At 33.3% G+C, this 22,129-nt stretch overlaps 1 protein-coding gene across 3 annotated transcripts in view; it reads right to left on the bottom strand.

Annotated features, from left to right (window-relative positions):
* The window catches only part of LOC127063363 (uncharacterized), a 295,061-nt gene extending 285,098 nt beyond the window's left edge, over positions 1–9,963 (bottom strand). For all 3 annotated transcript variants that reach the window (XR_007781325.1, XM_050993079.1, XM_050993080.1), the window contains exon 1: positions 9,814–9,963. Coding sequence is in view for 2 of the 3 variants with exons in the window: in XM_050993079.1 (XP_050849036.1) it covers positions 9,814–9,852 (39 nt within the window). In the remaining variant the exon portion in view is untranslated. The remainder of the gene's footprint in view (positions 1–9,813) is intronic.
* Between the last annotated feature and the right edge of the window lie 12,166 nt (positions 9,964–22,129).

Below are 22,129 nucleotides of genomic sequence, written 5' to 3'. Positions count from 1 at the left end.
AAAATAACGCTTACTTAATGTTCATTCTTCTGCGATGCGGCTGCAACTAATCTTGAGACGTTGAATAGAACGATGTTAAAACGCAGTACGCAAGAAATTAAAATGATCCCATTAGTGGTCACATTGTTACGCTGTAATCTTTACGTCGTTCGTCTTGAATAAATAAAAATAAATGTTCTCTATGAATTTCTATAGGATGAACTAGTACCTTGTAAGTACTTAAAAAAATGTTCACGATGATCTTATACGCATAAGATAGTAAATAAAAATGCTATACGGAAGATTAAAATATTGTAGTAAAATACGCTGGAGATATATGTTAATAAATTCGTAAAAGAAAAAAGAAAGAAACATGTAAAATTAAGGCTTACTTAATGTTCATTCTTCTGCGATGCGGCTGCAACTAATCTTGAGACGTTGAATAGAACGATGTTAGAACGCTGTACGCAAGAAATCAAAACGATCTAATTAACGATCACATTGTTGCGCGATATTTTCCACGTGATAAATTTATCCCTCTTAAATGAATAAAAATAAATGTTTTCTAGAAATTCTACAGTACCTTGTAAATACTTTAGAAAAGTTTAACGATGATCTTATACGCATACGGTAGTGAATAAAAGTGCTATACGAATGATTAAAATATAAGTAGGCGATATGCGTTAATAAATGAGAAAATATCGTAAAATGAGAAAATACGTAAAGGTAACGCTCACCTAATGTTTACTCTTCTACGATCTGGCGACGACTGAACTCGGGACGTTAAACAAAACGATATTAGAACGCCGTACGAATGAAATGAAAACAATTTCATTAGCGGTCACATTGTTACGCGGTAACCTCTATATGATTCGTCTTGAATAAATCAAAACAAATGTTTTCTAAGAATTTCTATAGGACGAACTAGTACCTTGTAAATACTTTAGAAAAGTTTAACGATGATCTCCTATGCATAAGGTAGTCAATAAAAATGCTATAGAGAGGAATAAAATATTGGAGTAAAAAGATCAAAAAAGGCGACCTCGATGATAGCAGATTCACTTCTATCCGAAGTAAAGTTGAGGGGAATGGCAGGTATGCAGCAATATATCCGGTTTATAAATATTAAACCAAGATCGTACGAGGTGGCAAGTAGGCATCATAACCTTAAGACGTAACCGGGAGCAGGCATTGAAAAGGGATCATAAGGATTTGTGGAAGGTACCCCTCGTAGAACGATATTACCCTCATCTTACGAAGCGAAACCTCACGTTAGGTAGGTAGATGCGTACATCGTCTCGCATTGAATTGATGTATCCATAATATTATGATGCCATTATATATACATATACATGTATATACATATGTACTTATGTATCATACCTACCTATGTACATATGTAGATATTGCATGGAAGTTGTTATTTAAAAGTTATTGTATGTTGAATATATTTGTATATTGTCTTTATATTATATTTACTGTCACACACACATATATTTAAAAATATCGTATACTTCATAATATCTATTTATATATTTTGCTTTCTTTTTTTGTCATTGATAAAAATATAGTAATATAGATTGATTTAAAACACTTATAAGAAAGTTCACATTCTTAAAAAAATATTCTACGTGTAATAGTAAATAGCACTTAAAAGTTAACTCGAAAATTTTCTAATATTAATTTACGTGAAAAATTATATATATATATATATATATATATATATATATATATATATACTATTAAATAAGAAATACGTTATAAAATATCTGAAGTGGGAGTATGATTTTGACAATTCCACCCTTATACGTGTATATCAACGTGTAAAACGGAGCGTGGAAAATAAACGTGCGAGTTCACTGAACGAAACCGAGGGTGTCGATTGATTATTATATTTTCTTTTTCCTTCCTTCCGTTCGCGGAGGAAGGGTCTCTCGCTTTCGACTTTATTATTATCTCGAAGAAATCTCTCACGTCGAATTATCGGATTAGCGTCGAAATAGTCTATTGTTGTCATCGGCCTCGAAAATCGTAAATACGCAATGAATAATAATCTCGAAAAGCGCATTAATCATGCGCGATTAAAGCGCAATGCCAATAATTTCTCAAAGCGAATTATGAGCAGAATTTAAGAGCATTGTTGCATGACACAAACAATTTTCCAACTCGACGACGAATCGAGACGATTAACTCGATCGCAACGTTCGTTTTTTCTCTTAAATTGATCGAACAATCGATCGATCGAGAAAAGTTTTCTGCAAATGAACAGTTTTTAGGGTTTTAAACAAAGTAAAAGAAAACAAAGAAAAAAAAAAGAAGAAAAAAAGCAGAACAAAAAGGGGAAGCCTCGATCCGAACGATTTTATTCGACGAGAGAGAGAAAGAAAAAAGAAGTTTTTCCACCCTGTACGAGTTGTACACGACTTCTGGTTATTAATTACACCGAAAATCCGATATCAAACTACCCCTCAGCTCTCGCGAAAATAATCGAGCCGATGGGGTTGGTGCACGTGCCGAGCCATTCGGTAACTTCATTTCGTAATATCGGTAATTATCGAAGGAAACGGTGTAGTAAAACTGCTTTTGATTTTGATCGAGTGTACCGAGCTTGCTTATATCTTTGCTCCAAATTTCAACCCTCTTTTTCAATCTTTTATGAACGTTACACTCGCACGTATCTACTTACCTACCTACATAGATAGATAGATAGATAGATAGATAGATAGATAGATCGATCGATCGATAACAGTAAAATAAATATTATTATCATTCTTCTAAATGAATAAAACGAGATAGAATCACGATTACCATGAAAGAGTAAACGAAAACTACTTTCGAGTAGTTTATCATCGAGACGATTAACCATGAAGGAGTCTGAAGAAGAATAACGAAACAAAAATGAAAGGGATGGAAAGGTAAAACAAAGCGAAACGAAAAAACAAGATGAAGAAAAAGAAAGAGAAGAAGGAAACGAACAAAAAAAAAAGAAAAGAAAAAAGAAGAAAGAAAAGAAAAGAAAAGGAGGGTATAAGGAATAAAAGAGACGGGTGGTAAGGAGAGAGGAAGGAAGGAAAAGGACAGAGAGGAGGTATAGAGGTAAGAATTACGAAGGCAACGAGCAGGCGGCAAAAAGGATAAGAATTCTTCGCCCAATTTACCATAAACTTCGAGGTTTATGGAAGGAAAGTAGCCGGATATTACCCGAATAGGTAGGAATGTTGGGATGAGTGGTAGTGGAATAAGAGAATATTAAGGACAAAGAAATAAAGAGAGTAAGAAAGATGTGAAAGTGAAAAGAAAAAGGATAGAGAGAAAGAGAGAAAGAGAGAGAGAGAGAAAGAGAGAAACATAACCGAAACTACGAGCAAGAAAGAGAAAGAAAAAGAAGAAAACAAAAAGGATGAAAGAACGAGGAGAAAAGAAAAGGGGAGGGGAGTGAGTGAGGAAGGGTGGATTGGGGTGTTATAAGCGTGGAATTAAAACGTTACTCCCACCCCATACTTTCTTTTAGTTGTGAAGAAAAAGGATGAAGAGAGCTCGTGGAAAAACCCCCCGCAGAGAATTTATGAATGCTTTATTTAATTTGGAATTCGGATTCTGCGTTTCCTGCCAGCCAACGACGATTATTTCTTATGATTGTCTCTTTCTCTCTCTCTCTCTCTCTGTCTGTCTGTCTATCTCTGTCGTACTCCCTTTCACTTTCTTTGTCTCTCTCTCTCTCTCTCTCTCTCTTTCTTTTTTATCTTTCTCTTTCGTTTTCTCTTTCTAACTTTTTCGTAAGCGTAGGAAGACGAAGCTGACGAGGAATTAACGTCGACCGTTCTACTCGAAGGTGTAACTCGTCCGAGTGAAATGCGATAATTAAAAAAATGCGCCCTTTGTCTTCGTACCTTCGCCGCGTCGTTGTAATGAAACGCGAGCGCGTTAAAAATTCAATTAGAACGGTGCGAGCGGAGATTGGGAGACTCGAAAATCGGAAACGACCATTGTTCCAAGGCCCGTCCCTAACAAGTCGAAATGATATCGGAGAGAGAGAAAGAGAGAGAGAGGGCCCTTCGTCAACGACGAAGAGACGAAAGGGCAACTTTTTTCACTATGAAAAAATCATTGTGAAAATTTGTTTAACGAATTTCACTTATATACCTTCGTACACGTTGTTTCATTAATCAGAAGTTAATATATCTGATATTATTTAATTCGTATCGTTCATTTGTATATACGCATCTTCCCATTCGTTTAATCATCATCATTTCTTTTATCGTTATCAATCGATCATTAACTCTTAATTTCGATCGATTCACTTTGAAACGATTTTGTATTCGTGAGAACGTGTATTAAAGAAAAAAGGGATATATAAAAATAAATAAAAATAATACAAATTACGAACTTACGATCGATATTCTTATTTTTTTTTTTATATGTGTATGTGTTGCGTGGAAAAGTTTATCGCAAAACGTCATGGTTGATTTAAAGGAAACAAAGAAAAAGAAAAAAATAAGAAGACAGAGGAAATATTATAAAGAAAAAAATAGAAAAGCAGCTCATGGACCGTTGTTAAGAAACGAAACACTCCTTCTGCGTGGTACTGCTCGACAATAAGTTATTAGAATAGCCATTATTATTCCACCGGTAGACTCAATTATTTTAAAGCTACTTTTGTGGTGCGCTAATGAAGCACATAAAGCCGAAGTATCAAGGTATTCTTCTTCTTTCGAAGACCGCCCTTCAAGACCGTGATATACTCCAATTTCACTGCCAAAGAATCTTTCTCTGCTTCGTCTCGAGACATTGTTCTTTTTTTTTTTATAGATATACCGATTAAAATTGTACCTTCCGATCAATACCATTCCCTAAAACCAACAAAACATTTCGAAGATGTCGCTAACGTCGACTCTTCACTTTGATACCTGTTGTTCGATTTAAAAGAAAAGAAAAAATTCCATGCAACGATATAAAAAGAAAATTTCAATACGAAAAAGTAAATCGTCCTATCAGAAATTTTATAAAGAGAATGTTATAAATTAAAGGATAAAGAAAAAGAGAGAAAAAAAGGATTGAAGAAAAATCGGTAAATTGGTAGATCGCTTCGAAAAATCGATGTGGTGAAACGTCAAAAAAAAAAGGAAGAAAAGAAAGAAAGAAAAAAGAAAAGAAAAAGAAAAAAGTATGAACGAAAGAATAGTTAAAGGGCAAGAAATTATTCGAGAAACTCGTAACGGTAAAAGTGTTGGTGTAACCTACTCGATGATACTACTTAAGGAGTCGCGATCTATAAGGGCAATAGCTCGATCCCTGGTGACTCGGCAAGTTCCGATGACTCGGAAGAAACCAGTTTCTTCCGCACCATCGACGCCAGCTCGACGTTCCCGTTTATCTGAAGGCGCGAAGGAACGAGAAGAGAAAAGAAGAGAAGAGAAGGGAAAAAAAGAGAAGAGAAGGGACGAGACGAGAAGAGAGGGAAGCCCTACTGTTCGATTGCAAAGGTGCTCGTACGAAAAATTTGTCTCGAAACGAACCTTTCGAAAAGAATCTTGAATCGTTTAAGTTTGAGAAGGTAATGAGTAAGATAGAGTAAGACAGAGAGATAGAGAAGGAGAGAATTTTTGTTTCTGACGAAAAAAATAAAGAACAACTCTTGTTAATCTCTGTCGTTATTATAATGAGAAACGAGATATTTCTTCAACGTTTTGTTCAACGTTATCGTCGCAAATAAACGTTATCATTTGTGTCGTTATTTCCACGTCTTTAAAAGTTAATACCTGTATTATATATTTCGTATCTCCCTGGACGATTTATCGTCGTCTCGATAAAGATGGCAGTAGTAAATTAAAGTTTAAGTAATACTCGGTATTATCTCCTTGGCTCGTGGCTAGAAGGAAAATAAAAGAGGGCCACTCTAGACATTTTCTACGGATGAATGGGTGAGTAATGTGCGAAAGGGAAGGTACGAGCAACGTCGTTGTTTGCTAGTAAAAGAGAAAGAGAAAAAGAGGGAGAAAGAGAGACATAGATAGAGATAGATAGATAGATAGATAGATAGATAGATAGATAGATAGATAGATAGAGATAGAAGGGGTGGTACAAATCGTCCGTAAAATCCAAGATTTAACCCCATCCCTAGTTCGAGGCGACGAAATGAAGCCCTTCTATCCGTTGATATGATAAACACCCGAAATGACAGTGCTATCCTCCTCCTCTCATCCTCCAATAGCATCCCTCTTCCCGTTTGGGATCACCTTCGTTCTTCTGGCTCCCCGACTCTCTCCTCTCTTTCCCTCTTTCTTCGAGTTAATCACGTCAGACAGGCAGACCCCCTCTGATTAAAACGTTCCTTCAGCCCTTCTTCTTCTTCTTCATTATTATTATTATTATTATTGTTATTATTATTATTATTATTATTATCATTATCACCATTATTATTATTATTATCACTACTATTACTACTAATAGGATTATTAATACTACTACTACTAATACTCCTATTGTTATTTTTTTATTACTATTACTATTATTACTATTATTATTATTATTATTATTATTATTATTATTATTATTATTATTATTATTATTATTATTATGATTATTATCATTATCATTAGAGAGGATAAATGCAGGGTAATTAGGAAGAGCAGTTAGAATGATTTTACTATATATATAGGTAGTAGGTATTTATTTTATATATATATAATTCTATTTACGTCTCATAATGTTACGGACACTATACCATCCCTCGTTAATACTCGAGTTTATTAAATATCTAACGAGGTCAGAAATGAATCGAATTTCAGCTTCCTTCTTCCTTAATTAACTTTGGCCTACTTCCTTCCTACCTTCCTTCCCTTCTTCCATCTTCCTTTTTCTTTCTTGTTTTTCTGTATCTTCTTTTTTTTCTTTTTTTATCTCTTTGGAAAGAACGATGATATCTCGTCACACTTGTTGGTGGCTGACTGACGTTGACGAATCGTCTAAAAGACGTAAATGTAGTCGAGCGCACGAGCAATCTTACTCTAGCGTGATAGCTAATACCATCGTAGTCTATCTTCTAACGGTAACACATTTTTATTTACTCGTACGACGGATCATCGTTTAACGAAAGATAAATAATCCCCTTTGAACGTGCATATATTAATTTTGATTGAATTAGATATCCGTCGACACGACGATCGTGATCAGCTAATAGAAACGTTCTTATTATCAGAACAAAAAAAAGAAAAAAAAAAAAATTATATTATATGAAACAATATGTAAGATCTTCATTGAAAAGAACAAATTCTTCTCATTAAAAGTTTTATCTTTCATTATTACTTCCTTTTTATTTTTTATTTTTGTAATCCTATCATCGACATAATGTCTATAGAAAAGGAACGTGGTTCGTTCAATGGACCTATCCATCAATCTCTCTCTCTCTCTCTCTCTCTCTCTCTCTCTCTCTTTCTTTTTTCTTTCCTTCTTCTTCTTCTTCTTCTTCATCGAACGGACGATCTGGTTACACCAGGTAATCTATCCTTCGAACGGCCGGTCATGCTAATAAAGCCGGCAGGTATAATGTGGAACGATCGTAAATCTCGTTGGTTCAAGGTACAACCTCGGTCGCACAAGTGCAACGCGTCGGTAGCGTAACGAGGACGTGTAAGTTTCAAGACGCGTATTGGACGTCTAAGGAAACCCGTTACACCGGATACTTCACCTCGAAACTATCTGTAAGATCATCCCTGTTGTCTCGATCTTAAACATGTCTACTTATGTCGATGATGTTATTTACAAAAAAATTAACAAAATTCTTTTTCATTATCCTATCCGATACTTTCCATATACGTCAATCCATTTTCGAAGAGATTTTATACATATATGTACATTTCATTTTTCTTTATACTTGTCGTTTTCTATTTGTTAATAATACGTCTGTTTATTTTCTATATATCTTAATTTGGTAATATTATTTTCTTATCGCTTTCAGTCCATTAGTTTTCTTTTTCCTTTCTCTCTTTCTTCTTTTTCCATGCATTCTATTTTAATATTTCCATTGTTTTCTATCGGTCTATCAGTACATTCGTCTGACTTTTCCTATATATTTTAATTTTTCTATTATTTTCTATCGATTTTATTCCCTTTCTTCTCGTCACGCCTGCCCTTCTCCCATTTCTTCTTTATTTTCATTAATATTTCTATCACTTTCCAGCAGTTTTAGTTTGTCTTTCTTATTTCCAATTATTTTAATATTTCTGTCCTTATCCTATCTTGTTTTTTCGATCTGCTTGTCTCCGTTCGTTGGTCTATCTCGCTCACATTGACTTTATATTCGCTTTTAACGTTACGAAATGGTTGGTTGGTAGGTTCTCCTATCTACTTACCTACCTGCCTTTACCTGTCCGATGATTGCTGCCTTGCACGGGTTAATAGCACTCGCGAACATAACGAAGGGTTATGTGGATCGTGAGTTTGTTATTGGCTTGCTTAATGACCCGTCCAGCACATTCTACCTGTCCGAGTCCGGATACGTGCTACTGCATCCTTGCGAATAGTGACTACGAAAACCAAGAGAGACAGAAAAAGAGAGAGACGGAGAGAAAGGGATGAGAGAACGGTCCAGGGACGAAACGAAAAATGCGTGATCCGAATTTCCCCTATAGAAATTGAAATACGTGGACGTGTTGTAATGGTATGTCGATAACGTGACACCTGGCACACGTATTTAATGATACCAATAACATCAACAAAACAAAATTCAATATCCCGAAGCACGAAAACCTGCTGTACGATAAATACGAAAGCAAAATTTAAAAATATCGTCGATGGAGTTTTAATTTCGAATTCGAAAAGAAAAAAAGAAATAATAGGAAACACATTCTTTTTATTTTATTCGTTTTTCTTTTTCTATTATATAAAATTATTCAGTTATTTACGAAGAAACAAAAAAGAAAAGAGAGAGAGAGAGAGAGAGAAGAAGTGTGTTTTAATTATACAATAACGATCGAGAAAAAAATATTCTTTCTCATAGTGGAACTCTAAGGTCCGACATTTTGATTCTAACGACGGAAAGAGATAAATTAGAACGATAACACAGTCTCTAACGAATCTCAAAATGGAGTCGTATCGTTAGATAAAGAAAAAAAATAGAAAGAGAGAGAGAGAGAGAGACGAAGAAGGGACCTACTTACGATTCTAATGAGTCTCGTTCTCGCGCTCTTACGATTATAATAAAGGCACGAACGATATTACATCGATTCGGTTCGTTACATCTAATTGACATGGTCAATGGTAAACGATCTCTTTACTCTATGTAGTTTTACGAATCAAGAAAGAAAGAAAGAGAGAGAGAGAGAGAGAAAGAGAGAGAGAAAGAGGGAAAGAGAGAAAGCTTGCGATGAACAACAAACGTATATTATCTATCTATATACTTACATATACCTAGAAATCTACCTACATAACATACGATACAAACGAAAGTAGATGTTGGATAACGACGAAACTAACTAACTAACTAACTAACGAAACTACATTAGGCGTTTCACTTACTTACATTAGTCGAGATGACTATGTTTCACTAACATAACTTTCGTATGTCAATATAAACTCTCCATAAGTAAAATTCGTTGAGTAATCGAAACTGTATCGTGCAATGTATAATAGTGTGGGAGTTAATAGTAATAAATCGTGTTAAGAAAGAAAGAAAAAGAAAAAGAAAAAGAAGAAGAAGAAGAAGAAGAGAGATAATATGATATATACCAAAGCTATACATACACACACACACACACACACACATATATATATCTATATATCATTATTCGTTCTCGTCTAACGCACCGTATAATCATGGCATTTATATTCACTCACCATTGATATTAACCGAGGATTGATCCACGCCTGCTGCATGTTATCGTCGAGATACCGCTTTGCTATTCGTGCGATGTTTTCATGGGACTCCTTTTTTTGTGCTTGTGCCGCTTGTACTACAACAGGCGGGCCTACGTCGACGTTCGCATTGTTTCTAAAACAGAAAATGCGTTACGTGTGAAGCAACATATCCTGAACATATTACAAGTATACATACACATATATATATATATATATATATATATATATATATATATATGTATATATATGTACGATATGATATATGCATGTACGTTCAAAGATTTCCAATGGTAGGCGTGATGCATCGAGGAATCGTGATTACTCGTTATGCCGCATAAATCGATTTGTGAAATTGCTCGAGGAGAGAAAAGACTTACGTGCGAACGTTCGAAAAAGGAAAATCTTACTTACGTATACCTATAGATATAATACATGTTGTACATAGATATATGAGGATGCATGAGAGAGAGAGCATGGATTCTCAACATGGATCGCTTTTAACATCCTTTTCGAATTACTTCGCCATAAAGAGAATTTAATTGCGTCAGCTGACGTCCTCCTTTCTGTAATAAATAATGATCATCGGCTTACTTTGTAGTCGGCGATACGGTCGTGTATGACGATCGGAAGAATCCTTTTCGAGAAGTAATATCATTTAATGTGATTGAAAAAAAAAGAAAAAGAAAAGAAATACAGAAAGAAAGAAAGAAAGAAAGAAAGAAAGAGAGAGAGAGAGAGAGAAAAATCGTCTCTTAAAAAATAGTATCGATGATATTCGTCAGGTTATTTTAAAATGATTTTTTGGATCAGTATTTTGTAATATTTTTAATCGATATTTATAATAAAATATCATTACATAAAAATTGTCGATATTATTATCATCGATTAATAGAAAAACTGTTAGTCATTTTAATAGAAAATATTACAATTAAATATAACAAATTTGTCAGTATTTTAAAATCGATTAATCAGTATTTATAACAATCCGAGAGAGACACCTAACTACATTATTTAGATACTTCATTATTTATACCGATCATTTATATTGAATATTGATATATTATTATAAACATTATTGTTATAAATATTATAAATACTGACCCGACGTATTCCTATGAATAATTATCAATTATATTTTACGAAATATTTATCATTGATGAATATAAATACCGATTGAATAAATATAGAAGTGATTATTTATTTTCTATATAAAATTTTCAAGACGATTGGAGCTTCGATCTATGATCCGGCTTGATCTCGATAAGATCATCCTTTCCTCCAGCGAAATCTCTCTCTCTCTCTCTCTTTCTCTCTCTGTTGCTAACTCAAAGATGAATTATTAACAGGAAAAGGACGTCTGCTCATGTGAAGCAGTAGAATCATTATCGAACAAGAGAACACGAAATTAACGATCCCCTGTACATCGACTCATGCGTCAAACTGAATCCATTGTGTAACGGCAATACCATCAGCATCGTCAGTCAACGAGCATCATCATCGTTGCTCCAGTCATCTACGTTGCCTGACCGCGCAGAACCAGAAGGGAATCATTACGAATAGAACGGTTACGGTATCCCATATCTCGATTGGATGGCCACGAAAGGGAACGCAAAAGGTAAATTGGTACGCACAATACGTTTGAATCATCGAAACAATTTAGTAAAGGTTATTACATTCTATTTATGTAATTCTAAGAAGCTCGTTATATTTTATATTTTATATTTTATATTTTTACAAAGAGTTGAATTAAAATGTATTATTCGCTAAACAACGACCGATTAATTTTTAAATGTAATTACGAATGAGATTTAAATGTGAATGAATGAAAAGAGAAAAGATTTATTAATTAAACGACAAACCTGATGAAATATTTGTAAGTAAGTGTAAGTATTATTTCGAAGGTATAATATATTGAAAAATAATAGATATTAATAAATAAACAAACTGCAAATGAGCGAACGTTGAATGTATTCCAAGCATGTGAAAAAAACACGAGGAGATCGAAAAATATCTTTCGTTCGTTCCCTTTTCTTCTTTTTTTATTATTATCATTTTTATTTATTTATTTTTTCTTTTTAAGAGAACAAAGAATAATAAATAAAGTGATTAAATATTAAGTTCGATCGATTTTAATTGGAATTCGTTTCATCCACTTTCCACGAATAAATTTAATAACGAAACAAGATAGGAAAATGTAACGAAAAATAGTAATCACAGAGTGAAGATGATTCAATTTTACTATGTAACCGTCTGTAATCTATTTGCGAACAACCAGAGACAGTCTGATCGTAATCCGTACTTACTACAATATCGTGTAAGAGAGAGGTAAGTGAATTACGAGTTTAACCTAACTCCGTTGTCCCGTGCACACCGCGTCGCGTCCCGCGAAACAGCTGTTGGTTTAGGTCTCCTTAGTTAAATTATGGCCAGAGACCTTCGAAACCAGCGATATAATTGGCCGTCTATCTATTGACGCCTTTCGAACAAGATGCATTCACTGAATATTTCATAATTTAACAAACTTTCGATATATCGAAATAATGGTGAAATAGTTATTACATGATAAAAACATTAAATGGAATACTAAGAAAATATACCAAAAATTCAATTTGATTTTAATGAAAGAACATAATTTTTCTAATTTCCTAATCGAATAAACTTCGTAAATCAATAAACAAGCTGCCAATAATTCACTATACTGCCTATAATTCGTAGAATTTTCTATACGTTCGAATCTTTCTAAAATCGTTATTGCACTATAAATATATCAAATAGAATACTTAAAAAGAAAAAAAAAATTACAAAAAAAAAACTACGAATTTAATTCGATTTTAATGAAAGTACACGAGATTATCTTTTTTCATATATGTTGATGGAAATAGACTTCGTTGGCAACACAATAAACAAGGTGCTAATAATTCGTCGAGTTTATTATAATTCGTCGATATATGCAGATACATGTAAAATCAATATTACATGGTAAACATATCAAATAGAATACTTAAATAAAAAAAAAAAAAAAAAAAACCACAAAAAATCCAAAATTCAATTTAATTTTAATGAAGGTACACGAGATTATCTTTTCTCATATACGTTGATGGAAATAGATTTCGTTCATAAAGTAATAATCAAATTACATTGCTCGCTACGATTACCAACGTACATAGATAGAAATATATACACACGTACATATATACATATATATAATTCATACATTTATATATACATATATACATATAGTATCAGTCAGTGCATTGAACTTAGAGATTCTCTCTATATTCATCGTGATCGAAGGGAAAGAGAGAAACGCATTGGAACAGGACTATTTGAATTCACGTCGTATTACATCGCAGCCATCTATTCTTTACCTCTCTGAATATAACAGGTTCTCCTTTCGATACAATATGACCTTTATCGTAGGAGACTGCATTCAGGAAGCTCTCTCTCTTTCTCTCTGAACTCGGGATTATTTATGATGGCCGAGTAGTTCGCGCGAAACGGAAACTTCCTCCTGAGATTTCAAAAGCGATGAAAATCCATATGATGCGAGTGAAAATTTTACAGAAATTTTATATTTTATTTCATTCCTCTTTTGATATCCATCGAATTATAAACATGATCGTTGAGGAAATATTCGAAATATTATATATTTTTCTCTATATATTTTGTTCTAAAAGAAAACTAAATATAATAAACAAACAAAGAAACAAAAGGAAAGATTATTCGTATATTTTATTTCATTCCTTTTTTGAGAGAAATCTATTGAATTATAAACATGATCGTTGGGGAAATATTCGAAATATATTTTTCTATATATTCTTTTATATATTGTTCGATAGATGAAAAAAAAAGAGATAAACAAAAAAAGATTATTCGTGTATCTCAAAGATGATAATAAACTATGTACGTGCGTTTCGTTTTCATGTATGGTCCAGAATGTTGATACATTACGATCGTTACATTTTTTTTCTTCCTCTTCACGTTTTATATTCTTTTGAACGTACAAATATCAGTTGACTCGTATATGCCGGAGTATGTAATAACGTTGGTCGTAGCAACCTAGCAGATGAGTGTCAGTGAACATGGAATGTATCGTGCTTTTACCAAGTACACCTCGTGTGGCTTACCAAGATATAGTGTGGGTGGTAATAATACTGGAAGAAAGAGTAGCCATCTAAGAGCTGAGTGGACAGGCACGCCGTAAGTGTAAATAAAGAAGGAGAAAAAAAAAGAAAAAGAAAAGTGGTTGGACGAAAAGGGAAGAAAGAAAGATAAAGAAAAGATCAAGGGTGAAAAGAGAAGAAAGGGAGAGAAAGAAAGATGAAAGAGAGAGAGAGAGAGAGAGAGAGAGAGAGAGAGAAAGAGAGAGAAAGAGAGAGAGAGAGTTCCAAACAGTCAAGATTGAAGAACATGACTCAAAGATAATCTTCATAGGGACGAGAATACACACTCTCTCTACTTTTGCTTTTCCTTTCTTGAGATTTACAGAACTTGGAAAGTTGTGTGAATCGAGAAAATCCAACTGTCTGAATGAATTTCGAATCGCGTTGGATCTCGAAACAGTTTTTTCATCTTCGAACGACGTAAACCGTAATACTCTGATAATTTTCTGCAAATCTACGAATCTCCGTAGCGAAACTTCCAGTCTCTTTTCTTCTTTCTTTATTCCAAGTAGAAAAAGGAAAATAGAAAAAAATTATTCTAATCCGTGTCCGAAAGAATTTATCTATAATAATATAAGGAAGCTTCTCTATCAAAATTGTCTCCTATGATCCTCGTTTGAAGGAACGATGAAAAATAAGAAGCAAAAGGAGAAAGAAAAAGAGTATTAAAAAATGAAAAAAAAAAGAACGTAAAAAAAAAGTATCGTCTTAGTTCTCAAGAGAGCAGTGAAGAAGTCGTAAGTAGTAGTACCAACGAAAATTTCGTCCTGCCTACAATTCATTCTGTCGGATGCCATGGCAGAAGGGCCGGCAGCTATATTCGAGATTCTCGCGGCCGAACTTTACGACCTCCCAAACGATAAACTCGATAATTTAACGGGCACTCTCTCCTTCACCACTACCTGTCCTTGCAGTGTCGTTAAGGAGGCAGGAGCCTACCAATAACGCCGCAGGTAGATATCATATCGTTCATCTATCGTACGGTGGCCAGACTCTATACCCGTAAAACTTGATTGTACTTTAAGCGATTTTTCATTAGGGGTGTAGAAAGGATATCGATTACGGGTTCTTAGTCTTCAACATACCATGATGACTTATTTCGTTAGTTCAACGAAAACGAGAATCTTCAACGCTTAGTTTTATTTCATCATCTTATTACAACATTGCACTTTTTTTTTTTTTAGTAATTGGATATATCACTTTGAATTTATTAAATTTGTTTACTTTCGTCTCATTTTTTAATATGATTAGATATATTTATTAGAATAATCGGATATTTTTATTCTTGTAAAATTTAAACTGATAATCTTTAAAAGAATTATTCATATATTAAATCTTTACTCTCGTTAAATTCTAATCGAAATCCTTTAAAATAATTATTCATATATTAAATTCTTACTATCGTAAAAGTCAAATTGAAGAACTATGAGATAGAAAATTTTTCTGATTCTTTTTTTTTTTTTGCTTTTTAAGAACGTTTATTAGATATACGTTCGTGTAATAGTAATATTCATTTTTTTTAATTAAGTTCTGTTTTTGATAGAATAATTAGGTATATATATATATATATATATATATATATATATATATATTCTTAATGTCCGTTCATATATTAAATTTTCACTCTTCGAAAATTTATACTGTAAATTTCTAAAATAAAAAATCTTTCTCGTCGTTCATTTCGTCTATTTCTTTCTTTTAGGATAATTATATATACTCGTAATAAAACTGAATATTCGTTTCTTTTTATCAAAATCTCGTTTCGATAGAATAATTAGGTATATAAACTTAACGTTTGCTTATTAAATTATCATTCTTGTAAAATTCAAATTTGAAAACCTCTAAAATAAAAAATCCTCCTTTTCATCCTTTTATTTCTTTTTTCTTTTTTAAGATAATTATATATACTCGTAATAATATTTAATTTCCATTTTCTTTTATCAAATTTTTCTTTCAGTAGAATACAAATTTTGAAGACCTTAAATATAAATCCGTCTTCTCTTTGTAGAATAATTAAATATATTTCCTACCGATGTAAGAGTCTTCACTGATATAAAAAAATTCTCCTTTCCGTAAGATAGAAATTTGTCTCTCTAAAATACAAATTTTTTATCTACTTAACACAAAAGCCATGTAGCCGGACTTATATAATACATAAATGAACAATAAGATTCTCTCATCGTGATAAGTAGAAGAAAGAAAGGAAGAAAAGAAAAAAAAAAGAAAAGAAAAGAAGAAAAACGATTGTAAAAAAGAATTTTTAAAAAGAGAATAAAGCTTTCTTCCTTCCTTTTTCAAGAGTCTTGTGTTTCGGTCGAGCGAACGTTTTCATGAGCTATAAAGCCGCTCGTCGTGTGAAAGCGTAAAGCCAGCTATTTAGTGGGAGTAAAATCGATCGGCAATCTCTCGATATATCCCTTCTCTTTCCCTTCGAAGTGTTTTAGGTGTCCGTTTAAGCGCTCGTTTTATCTGGCAAAAGCCAACGAAGATTATCGCTCGTAAGGTGTAAGATCTACGGTCAGTAGTCTAAAGGATGACACACGTTAGTAGAAGAAGCCAAGCAAATTTTCGACTAAGGAAACAAACCTCGTGTTTATACAACTTGCCGCTTTCACATACGTACGTGAAAAATGGCAAAGAAAGAAAAAGAAAAAGAAAAACAAATTCACAAACGAATGAACGAACAAACGTAAATGAAAAGATCAATTATAAACAATAAAATGATATCGTTATTATGATAAAACAATGAAAAGTAATTTAATTATCTATATTGCATATCTATAATTCGACACACACTCAGCTATCGATTAAAGCCAGGAGAAAGAAAAAGACAAAAGAAAGAAAGAAGGAAAAAAAAATTAGAAAAAAAGAAAAAAACAAATAAAAGAGAAAGGGAAAAAGGAAAATGTTGTGCTATTAACAACGAGCTTTCGTTTGTAACTCTCATCGAAATCCGGCCCACGATGTTTCCAGCTCGTTACACGAAAACGACGTGATTCCGATAACGTATCCACAGTTGGGTCCAATCTTGGAGAAAGTCCCAATTGCTTTCCAATGCTCGGTTTATCGAAATTACCAATGGCCACGAGGACATAGAGATTCATAGTCATTGAAACCTGCTTTTTTAAGAAAAGAAAAAAATAATCAAACGAACACACACACACACACATATACTCACGTATTTCTTTACTTTCATGAGACCATGTGTTTTAGATAAAAGTATAAGGATCAGAAAATTATAAAGTTACAAAAAAAAAAAAAAAGAAAAAGAAAGAAAGGGATATATCTTCTCTATTACTTTCGATAAAACATGTTGAAGAATAAAAAAGAACAAAGAATGCGAGCATCGAACCTGCGAGATAATTTATGCTGCGAGTTTCTCTTTCTCTTTCTCTATCTCTATTTCCATCTCTCTCCATCTCTATCTTTCTCTTTCACACCAGTAATACACCGTAAAGTCTTTTCTAACGTGATTCACGAGTCACTGCACCGTAAACCTTTACACCGATCGTATTACACCGCGGGCGTCTTAAGACTTCGAACTGTCGTCGTTTTCGTCGTCTACGTCGAACGTGAATTTCGTCGTCGTTAGGCTTAAATCGAACGGACGGATATAAATTTGACGATTAACCGTACTCTTGATGTTCAAACTCTATCTTTCTCTCTCTTTCTCTGTCATATTCTCTGTAACATTTTCTCTCTCTCTCTCTCTTATTCTTATACATTCTCTCTTACATTCTCTCTCTCTCTCTCTCTCTTTCTTTCTCTTTCTCTTTCATATTTTCTCTCACATTCTTTCTCTCTCTGTCTCACTTTTACGAGTAGTATTGAAAACGATATGTTCGTGCTCGTTATGAAAATACCTTGGAGCGAGTTACCACCGACCAATTTACGAGCGCCCCTTCTCTTCTTTTTTCTCACCCTGTTTCCTTTACTTCTCTTTCTTCTTTAGAGAGTGTAAGAGAGTATGAAAATAAGAGAGAGAGAGAGAGAGAAAGAAAGAAAGAAAGATAGAAAGAAATAAAGAAAGAAAGAGAGAAAGAAAGAAAATATCGTGAGTTCCACAAGCTCCAGGAGAACGTACGAGCATAAATCGATAAAGAAAAGGGAGTTCTAACGGAGGTAAACGCAACATCGCTACGTTTCTCGTCCACGGAATACAAAAGAGAAACTTGCTTGGTAACGCTTAAAGACTTTCGAACGGTCGTTCGCGTTCTTGATGCTAATCGGTAGGTATTGGCTTGCATTCCCGATATATCGATGGAAATACTCGCAATTGTAACACGAAGAACGTGCGAAATCTTTGAAACGATACAAAGTTGTTCCGTGAAAAGAGGTGGGAGATGAAAGAAGGGGGAAGAAAGGAAGGGACAGGTTGGAAGGGAGGGTTTAGGAGGGGTTGGAAGAGAGGGAAAGAGACAGGGGAGTATGTAGAAGAAGAAAAGTATTTTTACGAAAGCTATATATAGTTGTTATCTTCGTTGTCGTTATAGTTATTGTTCCTTTTACTCGTAAGCTACCATGTAACTGTCTAACTGTTATACGTGTATGCGTACGCGTGCGTGTACTCTTAGAAAACCATCGTGAAAATACACTTATACGATACGACACAAGCTGAGAAGGTGGAAATGGATCGTTTGGCATGTGTATATATTCCCGTAGGTAGACTTTTATACCTCGTTTCTACGAACGAGCTCGATTTTACATCCGTCGACACCTTCTCGAATGTTTCCTATCCTTTTCCATCCGACGCACGTTTACGAAGCGCGCCTTTCTTGTTTCTAAAATCGTTGAGAAGTAACGTTACGCAGGTACGTAACGTAGGGAAAGTGAAATTTATTTGATTTTGATTAGTTAGGATTAAATGCATTCCAATACGTATTTCAATATCGATTCGGTGTATATTATGTAGGTACGTGTACCTGTATACGTACAATCGGAATACAAATATATATATGTGTATATATACATATGTAGGTATATACAGATATTAATTATGATTATTAATTATTAATCATAAGATTATTAATTATAATTAATAAATTATAATTATAATTTATTAATAGAATCTATGCGACCTTTTTTGTGATTAATTATAATTTATTTGACGTCAATTATATTTCATATGTTAGATATTATTAATTTTTGAAGCGAATTTTATAAAGTAATTTTTATCAAATATATTCAGATACATGGTATAATCAAAATTTTCGTATTGAAAAGGTCTATCTACTTGTATAATATGAAAGAATAAGAAGAAATCGAAAGAGATGTTATTGAAAAGCATTTGCTAAAGCTATTACGAGAATACATCAGTCTGCACGTACATATACCTTAAGTATATTCAAAGAAACATACGTATACATGTATATACGTATGCACGTATACATGTAGTTTCGATAAAATTTCAAAAACAAAAAAGAAAAACATAAAGAAACGAAACGAAGGTAAGACGATGATAAACGAAGGAGTAACCAGGAAAAACAACATTTATCATCCGTCCTTTTAAACGAAATTTCAAGGCATCATTAATAAAACTTTGCTATTTCAGTTAATCATGAAAGTAGAAAGCCCATAGAAAACGACTCTCATTCTATACCTACGAAAATTTTCTATCGTTTCGTATCGTTTACTAACGATATATTATCTTCTCATTTTTTCTTTCTTTCTTGCTATCTTTTTCTTTTTTCTTTTTTTCTTTCAACATTTCAACGAAGAAGGTTCGTCTCTCAGTGAACGAAAGTTTACGACTTAAAGATTCTCAAACGATATCGTATCTGTCCGTTGTGTCTATGTATATATATTTATATATATATGTACATATCTATGTATATATATATGTACGTAAGTCTCTAAAGCTCGAACAATCGTTACCATTGAAGGTAAGTAAAGTCTGAAACGAAATCGTTAAGCGATCCCATCCGTAGTCGGTCTACGGTTGGTGCGTGCTCGTCGGTACCTTTGAGAGATAAGACGGGTCGTAAATCCGTTAAGGATCGCGATATCGATCTGCCATTGGAAGAACCCCGAGTATTCTCTCTCTCTCTCTCTCTCTCTCTTTCTCTCTTTCTTGTTCTTTCTGTATCTCTCTTTCTCTCGCTTGTACGATACAATCGCGTCCCACTCGTCAAACATATTTCCTCCACCCTCGTACTCTCTTCTATCTATCTCTTTCTCTTTCTCTTTCTCATAGAATCGAGAAGAGAGGCACACTCCATGCACACGAACTTATCCAATGGTTCGATATAAGAATATGAAAAATATCGGAAATAATCGTAACATGTCGTGGAATTGTTCATAGCTTATCGTACACGTGCCTTTGATTTCTTTTTTTGAAATCTTATTTTTGGTATATTAAAGATGTATACGTAATCGGTTTATATATATATATATATATATATATATATATATATATATATATATATATATTGTAGATGAATAAAATTTTTGTATCAAAATAATTGTAAAATAATTATGTTCCATTTTATATCACACATTATATATATATATATATATATATATATATATATATATATATATAGGTATAGATAAGTATAGTAGATCGTAAAATGATTTTACGATAAAACCCAACAAGATTATCGTAACGTCCGATATTTACTCGTAACGACCGATCGGTAATAAGAACCATCGATACAGACCACTATTATACGATCTTCCAAATACCATGGATAAGTGTTACATCACGTTGCCTAGTCGATAAACGACGGTACATCGGGAAATAAAAATCGCTGCCGTTAGACGATGTCGGATTATAAAGCAGCTCATTCTCAGCATCCTAACGCGAATACGTGAAACACCGTATATACATGTACATGTACATAGATATACACAACATATGTAAACAACATACATACATATATATATATATATATATATATATATATACAATATGTAAATAAGTATATATACAGGTATATATAACCCAGCATGAAAATAAATTCACAATTCAGTAACATATAAACGAGAACGTTAGGTGCATTAACGTGTGTATGTACTACATCAAAAGATTTTCTAGAAAATAATGTGGGAGGATGTAGGAATCAAGAGGAGGAGGAGGAGAAGGAGGAGGAGAAGGAGGAGAAGGAGGAGGAGGAGAAGGAGAAAGAGGTAAAGAGAGTCAGGTAAAGACCCTATGAAAACTAAACGAAGGGTGCACAGTGAAGGTGAGCTCTACCGAATGATAAATAGGCTATCAGATCGTATCGGCTCGGCAGCAGCCCCCGGGGGTCTGGACCAACGTCTCCTCCTTCTCTTTCCCCCCTTTAACCCCCTCCTTTCTTCTCTTCGCTCACTTGTACTCCTCTTCCTTCGCATCCTCATTCTCTTCCATTTTTTTTTCAACTTGTTCTTTCTTCTCCTTTTCCCTCTCCTTCTTTTCCTCCTTCACCTCTTCTATTTTTTCTTTTCTCTTTATTTTCTCTCTCTCTCTCTTTTTTTCTATCGTTGCTCCCAGTATATTCTTATTTTTCTTCTTATATTTCGTTCGTCTTCTCCACGTCGAGAAGAGTTCGTCCTATCGATGAAATATCTGTAATACAAGAGTACAATGCACTAGTATAATACTACACAACCTTATGTCGTTGTTATCCTCGTTGATGTTGTTTCTTCTTGAATATTACATTTGATATTTTCTTGAAAATAATCATTATATTTATTACATATATATATATATATCGTCTCGTTCTTCATTTTCTTTTTTCTCAGATCATTTTTTATTTTGATTTCATTTTACTTTAGAGCTTATCCGTCCATTTTTATAATTTGTTTTTCATTTCAAACGATATTTTTATATCTGATTTATTACGTATAGTTATGTAGATTGGATTACAACTATAATACACGAGCACAATGTACCAATATCCATAACTACAACTTTGTCGTCGTTGTCCACGTTGTTGTTGTTGTTTCATGGTATATTCTTGAAAATAATCCTTATAATTTAATATACACTTTATTTTCTTCTTCGTTTTCTTTTTCCTTCCAATTCTTTCTCTCTGCTTTTTATTTTATTTCGCTTTAAAACTTATTTTATCTTTATTTTTACTTTAAAACTTATCTATCCATTTGTATGCTTTGTTTTCATTTAAAAATGATACTCTTTATACTTAATT

The sequence above is a fragment of the Vespula vulgaris genome, chromosome 4 (assembly GCF_905475345.1).
Source record: "Vespula vulgaris chromosome 4, iyVesVulg1.1, whole genome shotgun sequence".
Classification (NCBI taxonomy): domain Eukaryota; kingdom Metazoa; phylum Arthropoda; class Insecta; order Hymenoptera; family Vespidae; genus Vespula; species Vespula vulgaris.
The sequence above is the reverse complement of the archived record's forward strand: the minus strand, read 5'-3'. Positions and strand labels throughout refer to the sequence as shown.